We start from the raw sequence: 14,338 nt of genomic DNA, 5'->3' as shown, positions 1-14,338 counted from the left end.
ACTTTTGGCTCTGGAGATGCCGGTTGCACATCTCTGATCTAGCAGATGAAAACAGTGATTATATGTCAATATGACTGAACCTAAAAGAGCAATCGCTTGATTGTTATTTCATTATTAAAGTAAAACTATGAAACTATGTAAAAATGAAATTGATCCAAGGGACCAATTAGTTATGGTCTCTTTGCCAGCACATATCACCAAAAGAAATTGATCTTGTATTTTTTTTTCTTTAGTACAGAGGTCATAACAGGAGCCAGGACCTGTACTGTCCAGTGTTGGCCCCTATCTAGATCTAGATTTACTAGAGTAAAACTTCTTGAGATATTTACAAAATTATATTTACTCAGTCTTCAATCTAATTTTAATAATAATATAATTTGAATTTAAAATACTTCTATTCTTCTTAATTTGATTAAAAATGACCAATTCACCCAATTTAATTTACATTTTCTTTAATAAAGCAACCTTCCTAATCCTTAACATTTTGGCCAGTCTCAATCACCAATCCCGATGATAAAACCCCTCCGAGTGAGACATCTTACTCTGTTTTCACATCTCTGCCTGCTTTCTCGCGCTTATCTCCGAGCCCTGGCAGCTCATTAACATAAAATGTGTGTCAGTAGGGCAGCGCGAGCTCACATGCCATGCGCACATGCTGTAGAGCTTTTGAGCAGCATTCCAATGTCGAACGAGCCCAATACGCCGTATCCACGCGCGGCCGTGGGCCAATGAAACAGTGGGAAAGAGTAAAATGAGTTGCGGGGTAGGGAGGTAAAGGGGGGATGTTTTCACAGAGCGTGACGGTGAGGGAGAGAAAGAGAGAGAGAGAGAGAGAGAGCATTCTTGATTCCCATCAACACACAAGCAGGGACTGAAAGAAAGAAAGAGAGAGAGAGAGAGAAACAGAGAGAGAGAGATGACGAAGAAAGCTGGTCACATTTCTCAGGCACCTGAAAACGTGCCGCTTATTTTAGGACGCGTGTTGCTTATTGATGAGAGGGGGAGTGTTTAATCTACTTCCACTCTGATGGTGTGTTAATGGTGACTGTACATGGCAAGCAGCTGAACGCGCTGGGATCTCTGTTATGTAGAGAACACCCCTCACACAGTCACATCCTGCCACCAATACAGACGGACCAGCATCTCATCATCCTGGACCAATGAGGCATTTCAACTGAGCTCATTCTCGTTATATATATATCAAATTTTTTTTTTACCGAAATCTTTATTTTTAATGTTTCATCGTCGGCTGGGCTTTTCTTTGCCCATGTGGGTCTGAGCTCCGGGATAGTACACTGTGTACATATGCTTCTGCAGCTCCCGAGTCTCTCTCACTTGTGTTCACGAAACTCCTGAGTGACAAGCAGCGGAAAGCGGGGCAGCGGTAAAAGTCTACAATTATTCCACTTGAAAGCGAGAATCGACGAGAGAACATGGAAAACAGTCCTGGTGGTAAGTGGGATTTAAATGTCTTTTGTTTGACGGACCATCTGTTTTGTGAACGTTGCTATGATTTTTGAGTGAGAGCATCGCAGCAAATATTTGTTTTTACTGTGTTTAAGTTACCCTTCCATTTAATTTATGAATGATTTTATGTTTATTCTTTCTTATTTTAATTGGTTTAAAAAAAAAAGATATTTCAACCGTATGCTTTAGCAGGAGAAGCAACACAAATACGTTTGCACTTGCACGCTTCATAATTTCTTTGCATTTTGAGTGACACTCAGCGTTGTTGCAAAGCCACAGTGTCTCTATGGCGCAGGGGGTTACAGTGACAGAGGGAAGTCCTCCTGCCAATTTTCTTTCTTGGACTTCCGATTTCTCTCCACGTAAACAAACTCACGTGAAGCGCGACCCAAAAAAAGCCCACCCACTCTGACCGAGACCGTTCTCCTTCCACACTATCCCACTTATCTGAGTAGTTTGGCTCGCATGATATTTACTGTCATATATTAATAAAAGGAAAGCACGTGCTCGGTGAGCAGATAGGAGTTTATTTTAAAAGGTGATTTGACTCCCTGTACTAGCAGGGGCGTAACTAAAAGGAGGGCAGGGAGGATGGGAGGTGATGATTCATGATTTTGAAGAGAGTATTGTGTGCATATATTTTTTTTATCATTAGAGAACTTGCATTGTGTGAGACCAGAGTAAGACTCCTAGAATGTAATTTTTCAGAATGAAAAAATACATAACTGATTGTTATTTTATGAAATAATATATTTTTAGAAACTTTCATTATGTTTATTCAAATAAAGACAATTAATCAAGATTGCAGCATTTTATTTATATCTGTTAATATTCTTACTTATTATTTATTAAATACACTTTTGATTTATTTCAATAGGCTTTCTCTTTTAATATAGGATCCCACATTTAGCTAAAAAAAAGCAAAGTAATTTAAAATAATTGATTTACAGAGTAAGTTTTCTTCTATCATGTAATTATATTTTTAGGCAAACTTTCGCTAGTTACGTCAATATCCTTTATTTCTATAGTTGTTTTTTAAATTTTTCATTAGATTTCTGTCTAAATTTATGCTCATATTCATATTTATTTACTAATTTACATCAATATGTTTTCTCATTTTAAAATCATGGACACTAATATATTAAATTAGCTGAATTTAGGAAAATATGTACTTTATATATTCTAATCAGTCTCAATTTTTATCTTTCACCACATCAATATACTGACACAAATATATTTTTTATAGCTTTTGACTTTGAGATTATTGGCAGCCCCCACCTGGCCACCCACTACAAATCTTTCTTGGTGCGCCCCTGTTCTGAAATAATTTAAAGACACGGAGCTGGTATGGAGGGCTTTACATTTTAAATAGAAACATGCATTTTTAGCCAATTTAATCCCTTTATTCCTCTTTTCCTCTCTCTCCCTTTCACACACGTAAGAAATGAAGAGTGTGTGGGAGCATTCAGGGCCACTGGGTCAAAACATTTTTACATGCGCAAAAATGTTCCATTTCTACATGAGCTGAGGCGTAAACAGGCAGCTCTGCCAAGGTTTGTCCTGAATCACCGCCTAAATGTACTGATGATGATGAATGAGCAGATCATGCGTTGCCTATAAGCGGACCGTGCCAGTCGATATCAGTCAGCTTGCTGGGGTAAACTGGGGATACTGTTACAGCTGTTAAATGCGACATTAGCGTGCATTAGAACTGGGCTGACATCGATTCACATTTATTAGCGAGTCTGACAGCTGCTCAGAATTGAATCAGACCGCCTGTAATGTCTCCTGCGCTCTAACATACTGGAACCTAGAAACGCCATATTCCTCGCTAATGTCTCCCTTATTAATCTCCACGCAAATATCACAAAGTCCTTGAACCGTCGCGAAGCTGCGAAACACACGGCATACTTTTAACACGCAGCCTCCCCGCCTCGCCTCGAGTTGACTTCACGTGGAGCCAGCCTCGGCAGACACGTGCCTCACATGGCCCCCTCTCTCTCCCCCCACCTCCGTTTCCTCCTCCCTTTCCTCTGCGCGCGCGCGCAGGGAATTCCTGTGTGTTTGCTGATAGATTGGTCAGTGGGTCAGAGGGGTACTGCAGCCTTCCCAGTCTGCCGTGTTTACTGGGCTGCTACCAGTTTGATGGCCGCTCATCCTGGAAGTAAGAAGAGTTGGGTTTCAGTCTGACTCACCGAATGAAGAGCATGAAAGGACACATTAACCCAGATATAGCTCAACACACAACCGCCATTTATGTTTCAATGCAACACATCCATTGCAAAAAATGAAACCGCAACCAAGTAGGCTATAGAAAACCCCCCCAAAAAACTGACTGCATCTGTTAACACAGATGTAGTTGTGTCATATTCTTGTTAGAATATATGTAAGGTATACAGTGCCAGATATTGGTTTGCTGATCAAATTATTTAGCCTTTAATGATAGTTTCCGTAAAGAAAATGCACTTTTTAAAAGTGATGCCATTTATTAAGGGAACAAAACTATTCAAATCAGCCTGGCCCCATGTGAAGAAATAATTACCTCCTTAACCTAAAAGCTGTTTGTGCCTCTGTTGGCAGCTGCTGCTTCTGTCAAGCATTTTGTAGTAATTATTCCACTTATCCCAAGTACACTTGAGCTAAGGTCATGAACTGACAGGCTGAAGTTCTGCTTCAGGATTTTCTGACAGAAAGCAGAGTTGGATTTCTTTAGACTGAACCATAATATGTTGCCTTTTCAGGAATTTAGGCCTACTTCATGTAGCTATCAGACTGTAGTAGCTCTGTTTTTCCAACAGGTCTGGCAGCAATTAGACCTGGAAATGGGTCGTGAAATTAAAATAAATAAACAAATGTGGTGGATTACAGGTATTTTATGATTTAACAGTTATTCAGGTTGACTAAGTAATGCTCGTTTTCTAAAAATAAGTGAAATTATCCTTTACTAAATTATAGGCTTCGATGGTTGTAGCTACAGTTGCATTTTCTTATAGGACTGTAAGAAAATAAACATTGTACTATACAGCTAAAGAGCACTGGGCGCAAATGAGAGATAATTTTTCTTTAAGCAACGGTAAAGCCCTAATGCCACACCCAGGACTGTGCCGCCCTGGGCAGTGAGCCATTTTGCCCATATCACAAAATGCCATTTGTTTTCCAAGTTCAATTCAACTCAAGTTAGTGTATTTTATAAATCACAAATTTACAGCAAATGTGAATTATCAAGGGATCTTTAATAACAAGAAGCTGGAATGAGGAAAGTCCATCCTCTTTTTCTACAGCCACAGTTTTAGTCCTATAGAGCAATTAATTTTCCCCCTCACCTTATGCACAGCGATCATGAACATGTTATTATTTTGTCAACTTTTTTACTATTTAACTTGTATTCAGAGATTAACAGGGTTTTCTGAGCTCTGTTGTCAAACTATATTTATCAATGAGTGTTTCAGTGAATGATTCCTGCTCTGTGTACAAACCATATGGGGTTTTTTTGTTTGTTTTTTACAGCTATGCTGGTTGATGATTAGACTGAATAACTACAAAGCATGTGGGTGGCGTGGCTGACTAAAGTCTGATTTTGGTTTCATTTCTGTAGAAAAAGAACGAGAAGTATGATTGTAATCTGAAAGTTTTGTTGTTCTGTCTGAACCAAAGGTGACTGTTTGACCTGACAGAACCACAGCTTCCTTACTGGCAACTTCTTGACCCCTGAAAAACTTAGATCACATCTTCATAAAAACTGTTCTTGTGACGAGTTCCTACAATAACAAGCAGAAGAAACGCAATGCCAGAGTTAGTTCTTCACAAATAAATGTGCAGCTCATTCACTTTAAAGCAAGATTTAACAAAAAAAAAGTCAGTAGAAGAAGATCTTTAAAATGTTACTGTGATGCTGAGGGGAAAAGAACAGGCTGAAGTCCGCTGAGGGCTATCGCCTGGATCGCCTCCCTCACGTGACGCGGGGACAGCTGTTTCACGTGGAGCGAAGCTTAGCAACCATGTAAAAAGGGCCTGGCTAGAGAAGTTAAAGAGGGCATCTCCCACCCCAACATGACTTGTGGGCGGATGTTTGTACAGTTTGGCTCTCACACTCGGGGGTGGGTCCTCGTCACGGAGTGAAGTTATGAAGGTGGGGCATTAAAGGAAACTGTTTATGCTGTGTTTCCTAAAAACAGCTCACATGTTCTTACCTGTGTCTGCACCTGGCACCCGTTCAGTTCCTGCAGTTTACCCAGTCACGTCGGGAGTTTAAAATGTGGGAGTGGCGCTTGTGTGCAAACAGGACGTGACCCTGAGATATGCTAACATACATATAGCTTTATTATCTCCACGCACAACAAAAACAAAGAGGCGTGCAGGCAAACATCTGTGTCTGAGGCCAAAGCTGCTGCCACACATGAGGCGGCAAGCCCAAAGCACCTCACGTGGGAACTCCAGAGGCACTGGGAGCTAAACAAGAAATGTTGCACGTGATCCGGAATGGAAAGAAAACAGAAGAGGCAAGAGATCCTTTTCTCAGATTATTCAAGTTCCAAATAGGAAACTTGCAGAGAATTACATTGCTGATCGGGGTTTTGCTTCTTCAGATACGTTACACCAGACATCTTCTGTTTCCTCATCTGGGTTTCAGTAACCCGTTTAGCAGCACAGTGCAGATTTCTGTTTTGAGCTATGCTTCAAACCTGTCCAACAGGCTGCAAAGCATGAGCCATGGCCACCAGGAAACCTTAAGAAGGACCACTTTGAGGAATAATGTGAAAAGTCTCTTTACATATTCATACACCTGTTTTACTGCTGAGTAATCCAGCAATTAAAACAGAGCGTAAACAGAAATATTTGCATGTAGGTATCTTTTTTTCTTATTTCAATTATAATACAATTTAAAATGAAAAGTAGGTTAAAAGTAAAAGTAGGTCTATGCTAAGTTCACTTTAGGTCTTGTTCTCGCTCATGACTGGATGTATCAAAATTGATGGTTAGGTTTTTCCAGTGATGTATTAGTAGGAAAATATTTGGCACAATTAAATAATACTGTGCAGTTTTATTGAGCCTTAAAATGTGTACCGCAAGTTTTCAAGGATAAAGTGAGCACCTTTTCAAATACATTAATTTGATAAAAAAATTTTGCATCAAATTTGCTACATTAACTGTTTGTGGTTGTATAATAATCTTAACCGCAAAGCATCATATTATTTAATCTGTCCAGCAGGTTTTTAAGGAAATTACTAAAAGCGTGGCAAAGTTTATTTAACTTGCATCAAAAACAAACTCTTGTGACACAGGACAAGTGTTTGTTTCTAAAACCTATCCTTCTAATATAGCTTTAAAAATAAAAGAACGCAAACCAAAATAGGAACAAATGTGTTATATTTTTAATTTTCCATTAGTTTTATTAATTCCCAGATAGATTTTTATGTTTCCAGGTGGACATAAGGGCACAAAACCAGCCATGATGCCTTTGCACATTTTGTCATGGCCATTTTCTGAGCGTATAAGGTGGCCGTGTCCTCGCTTGCTTTCCTCCCTCGCTCTCTGTAATCACAGCATTATAAGCCTCCTCTATTCCAAACGTGATCTGCCCTGGCACTTGTCATGCTGCTGCTGCTGCTGCTGTTGTTGTCTACACGGGACTGCGCAAAGAGCCTTGTGAGCCAGGCGGGAACTGTGTCAAGAGTCCATGTGAGCTCCTGGTCAGGTGGCTGGCGGATAGATGGGTTTGCATGCCCAGAGCTAAAGAGAGGGAGGGAGGGAGGGAGGGGGACAGCGAGGATGGGAGGGTGCAGGAGGGAGAAAAAAAAAAAAGAAGAGAGAGAAAAAAAAGAGGGAGTGCAGAAAAGACTCGTCTCTGAAAGCAAGCTGGCAGGGAGCGGGCTGCACGTGAGAGGCAGTCTTTCATCCTGCGGGGGAAGAATGCTGTCTGCGAAACAAAGCAGGCGTGAGGGCGGGGCGGAAGGCGAGGGTGCAGGGGGGTAATAGGGCATTTCCGATCTGATGTGACATCCATAAACAAAGGCTCCGTTTATGAGCATCTGAGGCTGCAGTCACTAACGTGTTGTGACTCTCTGTCATTGTGTGATATGACACTATATTTACTCCACAAGCCTCTGTTTTTCAATGCGATGTGACATCCTGAAGGCTACTTTATCAACAGTAAAAAAAAGACCATGAAGCTCTTTAACCAAGAGAGACGCACTGTTGAGTGTGTGTGTGTGTGTCAGCTATCAAGATAAAGATTTCTTGGCATCATCATTTCATTTCACGAGATCGCTCTTTAAAGATCACTGTTAGAAAGGTTCTTCTAGTTCACACAACACTGATTGTTTTTCCTGCTTTAACGGTCTTGTCATTCTGGTTTGACACCTTGGGACTCCTTGATGCAAATATCCAGGTCAGACTAGTTGTTACTGTAGTGTGACAGTTTTTTTGTTTTGTTTTGTTTTCTAAATTATTATTCTGAAATATTCATTGGATCAAATTTCAATCTGTCCAAACACGGTCACAGTGTTGTTTGCACACCCTGAATGTCTGCCAAGAGAGCTCTGCGCGACAAAGGAGAGCGTTGCTGAACTTCTCGCTCTCTCACCTACATGGTGCGTGTGAGCCATGACCCAAATAAACACTGAGGGGGTCAAACTAAGTTTCCAACACTGTGTGCTCCCCTCCTCCAGGTGGTGTCATCCTGTACGCCGGCTCATCCGGCAGCGCCAGCCCGAGTCCTGGAAGCCCATCCAGCGGATACCAGACTCAGTCGCCGTCCTCCCACTCTCAGCCCTCGTCCCCGGAGGGGGTCTCCTTCCAGGAGATCGGGGTGCTGAAGCAGAGAGGCGACCACGGCAGAGGAAGTGTTTCCCCCAAAATGGTCTTTCAGTTCCCGGAAGTGAGCAGTGCTCCTGTTGCTCACATCACCACGCCGTCGTCAGCAACCTACAGCCATGCCACAGCTGCCAAAAGGTCCTGCGGTTTCACCGGGACATTCACCAGTAAGTTCTCACATTTCCACTCCTCCGGTTCCCGTTGCTCACCTCATCGCTGTCTGCAGTTTATTATTGTTCGTCTTTCCTCTGTTTGATGTTGAATTTGTTTTATTTGCAGAGACTGGGGGAATGGTGCTGTTATGTAAGGTGTGTGGGGACATCGCGTCCGGCTTCCACTATGGTGTCCACGCCTGTGAGGGCTGCAAGGTAGGATGAGAAACAAGACATCCCACTCCCCTTTCGAGCTACGAGAATACAAAAGATGTCATTCAAAGCATTTATTCTCACTCTTTTTGTATTCTGTCTCCAGGGGTTCTTCAGACGCAGCATTCAGCAGAACATCCACTACAAGATGTGTGTGAAGAACGAGAACTGTCTCATCATGCGCATGAACCGTAACCGGTGCCAGCACTGTCGCTTCAAGAAGTGTCTCTCTGTGGGCATGTCCCGAGATGGTGAGGGACATGGTCTATTTTTAAATTACATCCCACTACCATGAACTTTTATGTATATTTGTTGGCATTTCATGAGCTCACGTGTAGAAATGGGGAAACAAAATGGCAATTCACAAAGTTCAGCTTTGGTCTCATCTGACCAGACCGGCTTCTTCCACAAAACCTTGCAGGTTTTTGTTTGCAAAGGATTCTTAATATCACAAATTGTTTTCCTTTCATCTCACAAAGCACTTTGTAATAGCCTATCACATAAGAGGCCAATATAGTTGATTAAAGTTTGGGCTTGTAATGTGAGAAAATCTTATAAAGTTTATGAGGCATTAATACTTTTGCAAGTACACATGTGGAAACTATGAAGCTAGATAGCATAGTTAGTGTTGCGTTGTTGTTGATCTTCCATGTTTTAATGAAAGCACAACCCAGATTCTGTCTTCCCTTTTTCTTCCGTTGTCCTCCTTTTGTCCTCTCCCTCCTCTCTGATTTATGGCGAGAGGAGCTTTAGTGTCCCTGTCGTCTTCAGTTTTGCTCAAACAGCAAAAAAGAGAGTTTACTTGTTAAAACTAGGACACAAAGCAGCTGATTACCGCCCTCGTGGTCAGCATGATTTACAGTCTTTGCAGGCAATCATCTGCGACATATTGTTATCCTGTCTTGTTAATCATTAAACCGTCCATAGCTTACCTATAGAGTAATGTATAACTTCTTTGAAACTGCCCTTCTGCATTTTTTCCTCTGCAACACTTCGGTCCTTCAGGGAATAGCTAAACTAGGCGATCATAAATCATGATATTTTCTGGAGCAAATATTTTTAGTTGACCCAAAAAGGAGCCAAAGCAAGAAAATCTGCTAATTTATCAAACTGCTACCTGACCAAGCTCTCTGTATCCATATTTTTACTTTTAATATGCAGGCACTTTAACGAGGAAAAGCTGCTTTTATTCACATTTGTAGCCAGCTTTAGCCCACCTCTGACCTTTTGTCCTATCAGCCCATCATACCTGCCACCTTGTCTTCAACGTTTCCAACCCTCATTTACCTTATCACCTCACTAATGAGACCAGGTTCAATGTTTTTGACCCAGTGACCTATTTCCACAGAGAAGCTCATCTGAAAGGCGAAAACAGGGAGAAAATGTGCAGAGGGAGTGAGGGTGGAGACTATAAATAGGACAGCCAGTGAAGGTGCACCACTGAAAGAGGGGGAAGGGAGCGCTGCAAAAGGCAAAGAGGAGAACGAGACGGGCAGACGTGAAGGTTTCTCAATCTGTGGTGTAACAGCTGTGATGGAGTAAAGGACTGCCGATCAGTAAAATGCACAGTCTAGTGCTCGAGTTTCATTACAGCTGGAAGCTCTAAATCATTCATTTATCGTTAAGCAGCTATATGTGGACATTTCCCACCTTGTATCAGTTGTGTGTGAATATTTCTGAGACCTAAAAGATCTAAAAGAATTTAGATGTTTACTTTTCTCTTGTATCAATTGTGATACAATGGGGGAAGACGGAAGACAAAGCCGGATGATGTTATATACCTATATATATAGAAAAAGGACTAATAGTCGTGTTAATGTCTTTCAGAGGGTAAATTCATTAGTTACAGAAGCTACCGCTGTAATATGGGCTGCATCAGTGTAAGCTAACAGAAGACGCTTTGTCTTGCTTTCTTTTTTTCCTCCTCAGCGGTGCGTTTTGGGCGTATTCCCAAGCGGGAGAAGCAGAGACTAATGGATGAGATGCAGAGCTACATGAACAGTCTCAACGGACCGGCATCCGTGGAGATGGAGGTGCCGCCTCCCTCCGACGGCCCCTGCAGTCCGCTCAACCAGACCAACACTGGATCCTGTTTTCTACCGCAGTCCTACCCCAGCGAAGAGAAGCCGCTCAAAACCCCAGCAGGCGGCAGCAGCCTGGGAACTCCATCTTTGCAGAGCGGAACAGTGCAGGAAGCCGTCCCGTCCGCCCAGAACCAGAACCCAGCGCAGTACAGGGTTCAGGTGGAGCAGCAAAATGTCTCAAGTAGCTACCACCTGGCTGCGAACTTCCCAGCTCCTCCCTGCAGTAATGCAAGCTCCGCAAGCACAAATGTCAGCAACGCCAACTACTCCTTCTCCTCCAATCAGAACCAGTGTCCAGTTAGTGGCAGCTTATCGTCTCAGACCTTCACAGCCAGTCAAGGCGTCATTTCAGACAGAGATAACCAGAACCCAACATCCTGCCCCTGGAAGCTGAATGGAGGCACCAAAGTGCTTGTGAGTCTCTTTTTTTTTTTCTTTTTTTTGTTGCCGTTTAAATCAATGAAAATTAGTTCAGGGTCAGTCTAATATTATTATTCCTAATACTCGTCTATTTTCTGCTTTCTACAGGCGTGCCCTCTCAATTCGTGTCCTGTGGCTCCGGCCAGTCGCTCCAGCCAGGAGGTGTGGGAGTCGTTCTCCCAGTGTTTCACCCCGGCTGTTAAAGAAGTGGTGGAGTTTGCAAAGAGCATCCCAGGCTTCCAAATGCTGAGCCAACACGACCAGGTCATGCTGCTCAAATCTGGCACTTTCCAGGTGCGTCCGTCTGCCTATCGCCCCGAGTCTGTCCTCCTTTCCCTCTCACTGTGCATTCTGGTGCTGACCAGGTCGTCTTCTGCCCACAGGTTCTTATGGTGAGGTTCTGCTCCTTGTTTGAACCCAAAGAGAGGACGGTGACCTTCCTTAATGGACAAACGTACTCGCTTGCATCGCTGAGGGCTCTGGGGATGGGCTCCCTGCTGGATGCCATGTTTGACTTCAGCGAGAAGCTGGGCTCTCTGGAACTGGAGCAAGACGAGATGGCTCTTTTTATGGCTGTCGTTCTGGTGTCTGCTGGTACGTTGGAGAAGCTTGCATGACCACAAGCGCTTTGTAAATTTTAAAAAGGGATGTCTCAGTCAGGTTTTTCTTTAGGTTGTTTAATGCCAGTCCTTTGTTGATGCCCAATACATCGTTACAGTCATTGTAAAGGAAAAGCTCAACATGTGAGTTGCTTCACAGTGCCCAGTATTGCACTGAACTCTAAATTGTGAGTCATTTTTTTAATAATCATCAGTAACTAACTTAAACTTAAAATATGAGTTGGCTATTTGAACTAATTTACTCAAATAGGTTAATATTTCAATATCAAGATCTTCAATAAACCAAGACTTTGTTCCTGGTGACAATGTTTTTGTGCTGAGGTGCTAGTCAAATACACACTCATTAATTTGACATGACTTTGATCATTTAGGTTCTAGCATATTTTGTTGCTGATTGTGTGCACAAAACATACAAAAAAAGTTGTTCTTGTGTTTCAGAAACGTACTGCTCTGATTTGAACATCATACGTTTTAACAAGTGATGTTTCAGCTGCTTTCTACTCTCCTTGCTCTGAAAGTTGATACAGACATAAATCTTTGCAAAAGGTGGAAAACACACAAGTTTTTTGTTATTTATAAACATTTTTGCAAGCTATTCGGAAAAAGATTTTTTAAAAATGAAACATAAAGTTTATGTTTAAAGGAGCCGACATAAACTTTTGCAGACAGGGCAACACAAACAGGTATAAGGAATTGAACTTAGTGATCAGCACCTCTACAGATACTTGACACCTGATCGGGACATCCCTTATAAAAACACAAAAACACATTTCCACAGACTTAATGTTTCTTTCGTCCCTTTTTGTTTTTTCCAGACCGCTCCGGCATTGTAGAGGTGGGAGCAGTGGAGCAGCTGCAGGAGAACCTCATAAAGGCTCTGCGTTCGCTCATCACCATCCGCCGGCCGGATGACAGCACACTCTTCCCAAAGTTGCTGCTGCGCCTGCCGGACCTCCGCACACTGAACAACCAGCACTCGGAGAAGCTATTAGCTTTCCGCATAGATCCATAAGTTAACGTTTCATGGCAGAGTCACGAGGTATCCGCTTCCGGGGTCCTCTTTGCTCTCCGTGTGAGCCTGGGTTGCTAGACTGAGCACCGTGGCCTCTGCATGACAGGCAGCTGTTTCAGGAGCCATGCCAAGTTTAACTCTGAGGGCGAGGAGTGGAAAAACACCGGAGAACATCAGCACAACAGGAGGTGAAGGCTCCTCAACTTTAGAGCTTCCAGCTGGACTGCCAAGAAGAAACAGACTGTATTCCTCCATGAGTTTCTTCGAGTCGGTGTCAAACCGTCACCTTTCCCCTCGCTCGGCTTCTGGTTTTTATCAGAAGCAAACTCTTTTTTACCGAAGACCAAAAGGAAAGGGAAAAAAAAAAAAAGGACAGAGCTTGTTGTTGCTCAACTGTCTATGTTCTCCTGTTCCAGCTCATAAAGCTAACAAGAAAGCACACACTTTTGAGATAAAAAAAAACAACATTTGCCAATACAAACTTCTTATGCTCTTCCCATGTATAAAGAAAATTAATCTGAATATAAAGTTTGTCCTAGCAAAGATCATTTCTAACATCCAGTTAGAAGCGCTGTTTGTGCTTGCCCTGTCGAAATGAAATAAGCTATTTTCACAACATGTTATGTGGGAAATCTTTACTGAAATCATCCATTTGTGATTGAGATATGCTTGATATTTTTGAGGAATGAATTGTATTTATACACGCTATAAGTATTGGTCATTTTAGACCACGTTTGAATGGATATATGTATATGTTAAGGTGTTCTGTTGTACATTTTGTACAGAACCTGTTGTAGTTGCTTCCTTGCTAGATGCAGATAGATGTATATGTTAAATTGAACTATTGAAGGCTGCCAGATTGCTTTATAGAAGATTCCCATCATGTGCTTCGAGGTTATAGCTTTTATTTGGAGAGGCACCTGAAATAAATGTATTGTCACTGACATCATCGGCTTATGTATATTTTGTAAATGTCTATAATCGCAGCAGAGAACCACTATTAAAAATATTATATAGCATTTCTCTTTGTGCTTGTCGTCTTTTCCCTCTGATGCAGAGACATACCCATAGATCTGTAGCCTAGCAACTGAGCCAATCAGCCAATCGTGCTTCAGATCTGACAGTCATTAGCCTTTCCTTTTTTTTTTACCCTCTAAAAGTGAAACATCACCTGATCTTTAAGTACGTTAGCGAGACCAGGTCAACTCAAAGATGTCATATTTCTTTAATTACAAGTCAGAATGGGATGTACAAATAGCGCACAGGAACATTTTGTGGAGAGGAGGTAAGAGGAAAGGACCATAAATAAATGGATTAATGGAAAACTCAAATATGTCAGTGAAATGCCAGTTGCGCTGTAGGTTAATTAGGGACTCAAATGTCTTCATGGTGTTTCTGATGAGAATAGACTGACCGTGAAACGGCGAGAAGAGAAGCTCCCGTTGCTTCAGAACAGAATGTCCTCTCACTGGAAATGTTTAGGGACAGTTTCCATAAACAGCAACTCTGCCCTCCAGAAGCCCTATTGGTGACTCACCGTCATTAACTTCTTTTAAA

The 14,338-nt window shown here is 42.1% G+C and overlaps 1 protein-coding gene across 1 annotated transcript; it reads left to right on the top strand.

Moving 5' to 3' along the window:
* Window positions 1–604: 604 nt before the first annotated feature.
* On the top strand, window positions 605–13,800 carry LOC122834490 (nuclear receptor subfamily 1 group D member 1-like). Its single transcript, XM_044122981.1, has 8 exons — window positions 605–1,452; window positions 8,136–8,447; window positions 8,560–8,648; window positions 8,752–8,896; window positions 10,575–11,143; window positions 11,258–11,443; window positions 11,533–11,743; window positions 12,585–13,800. The coding sequence occupies exons 1-8, from the start codon at window positions 1,434–1,436 to the stop codon at window positions 12,779–12,781; spliced, it is 1,728 nt and encodes a 575-aa protein (XP_043978916.1). The 5' UTR covers window positions 605–1,433; the 3' UTR covers window positions 12,782–13,800.
* The last annotated feature ends 538 nt before the right edge of the window (window positions 13,801–14,338 follow it).

Source organism: Gambusia affinis, linkage group LG07 (genome assembly GCF_019740435.1).
Source record: "Gambusia affinis linkage group LG07, SWU_Gaff_1.0, whole genome shotgun sequence".
Classification (NCBI taxonomy): domain Eukaryota; kingdom Metazoa; phylum Chordata; class Actinopteri; order Cyprinodontiformes; family Poeciliidae; genus Gambusia; species Gambusia affinis.
This window is presented reverse-complemented; position numbering and strand designations above follow the sequence as displayed.

Bases quoted from the DNA above. Each gene is read 5' to 3' on its own strand.
- LOC122834490 (XM_044122981.1), top strand. The intron at 8,448-8,559 runs GTAAGTTCTCAC...TTTTATTTGCAG, and splicing joins TTTCACCGGGACATTCACCA to AGACTGGGGGAATGGTGCTG. The intron at 11,144-11,257 runs GTGAGTCTCTTT...TGCTTTCTACAG, and splicing joins ATGGAGGCACCAAAGTGCTT to GCGTGCCCTCTCAATTCGTG.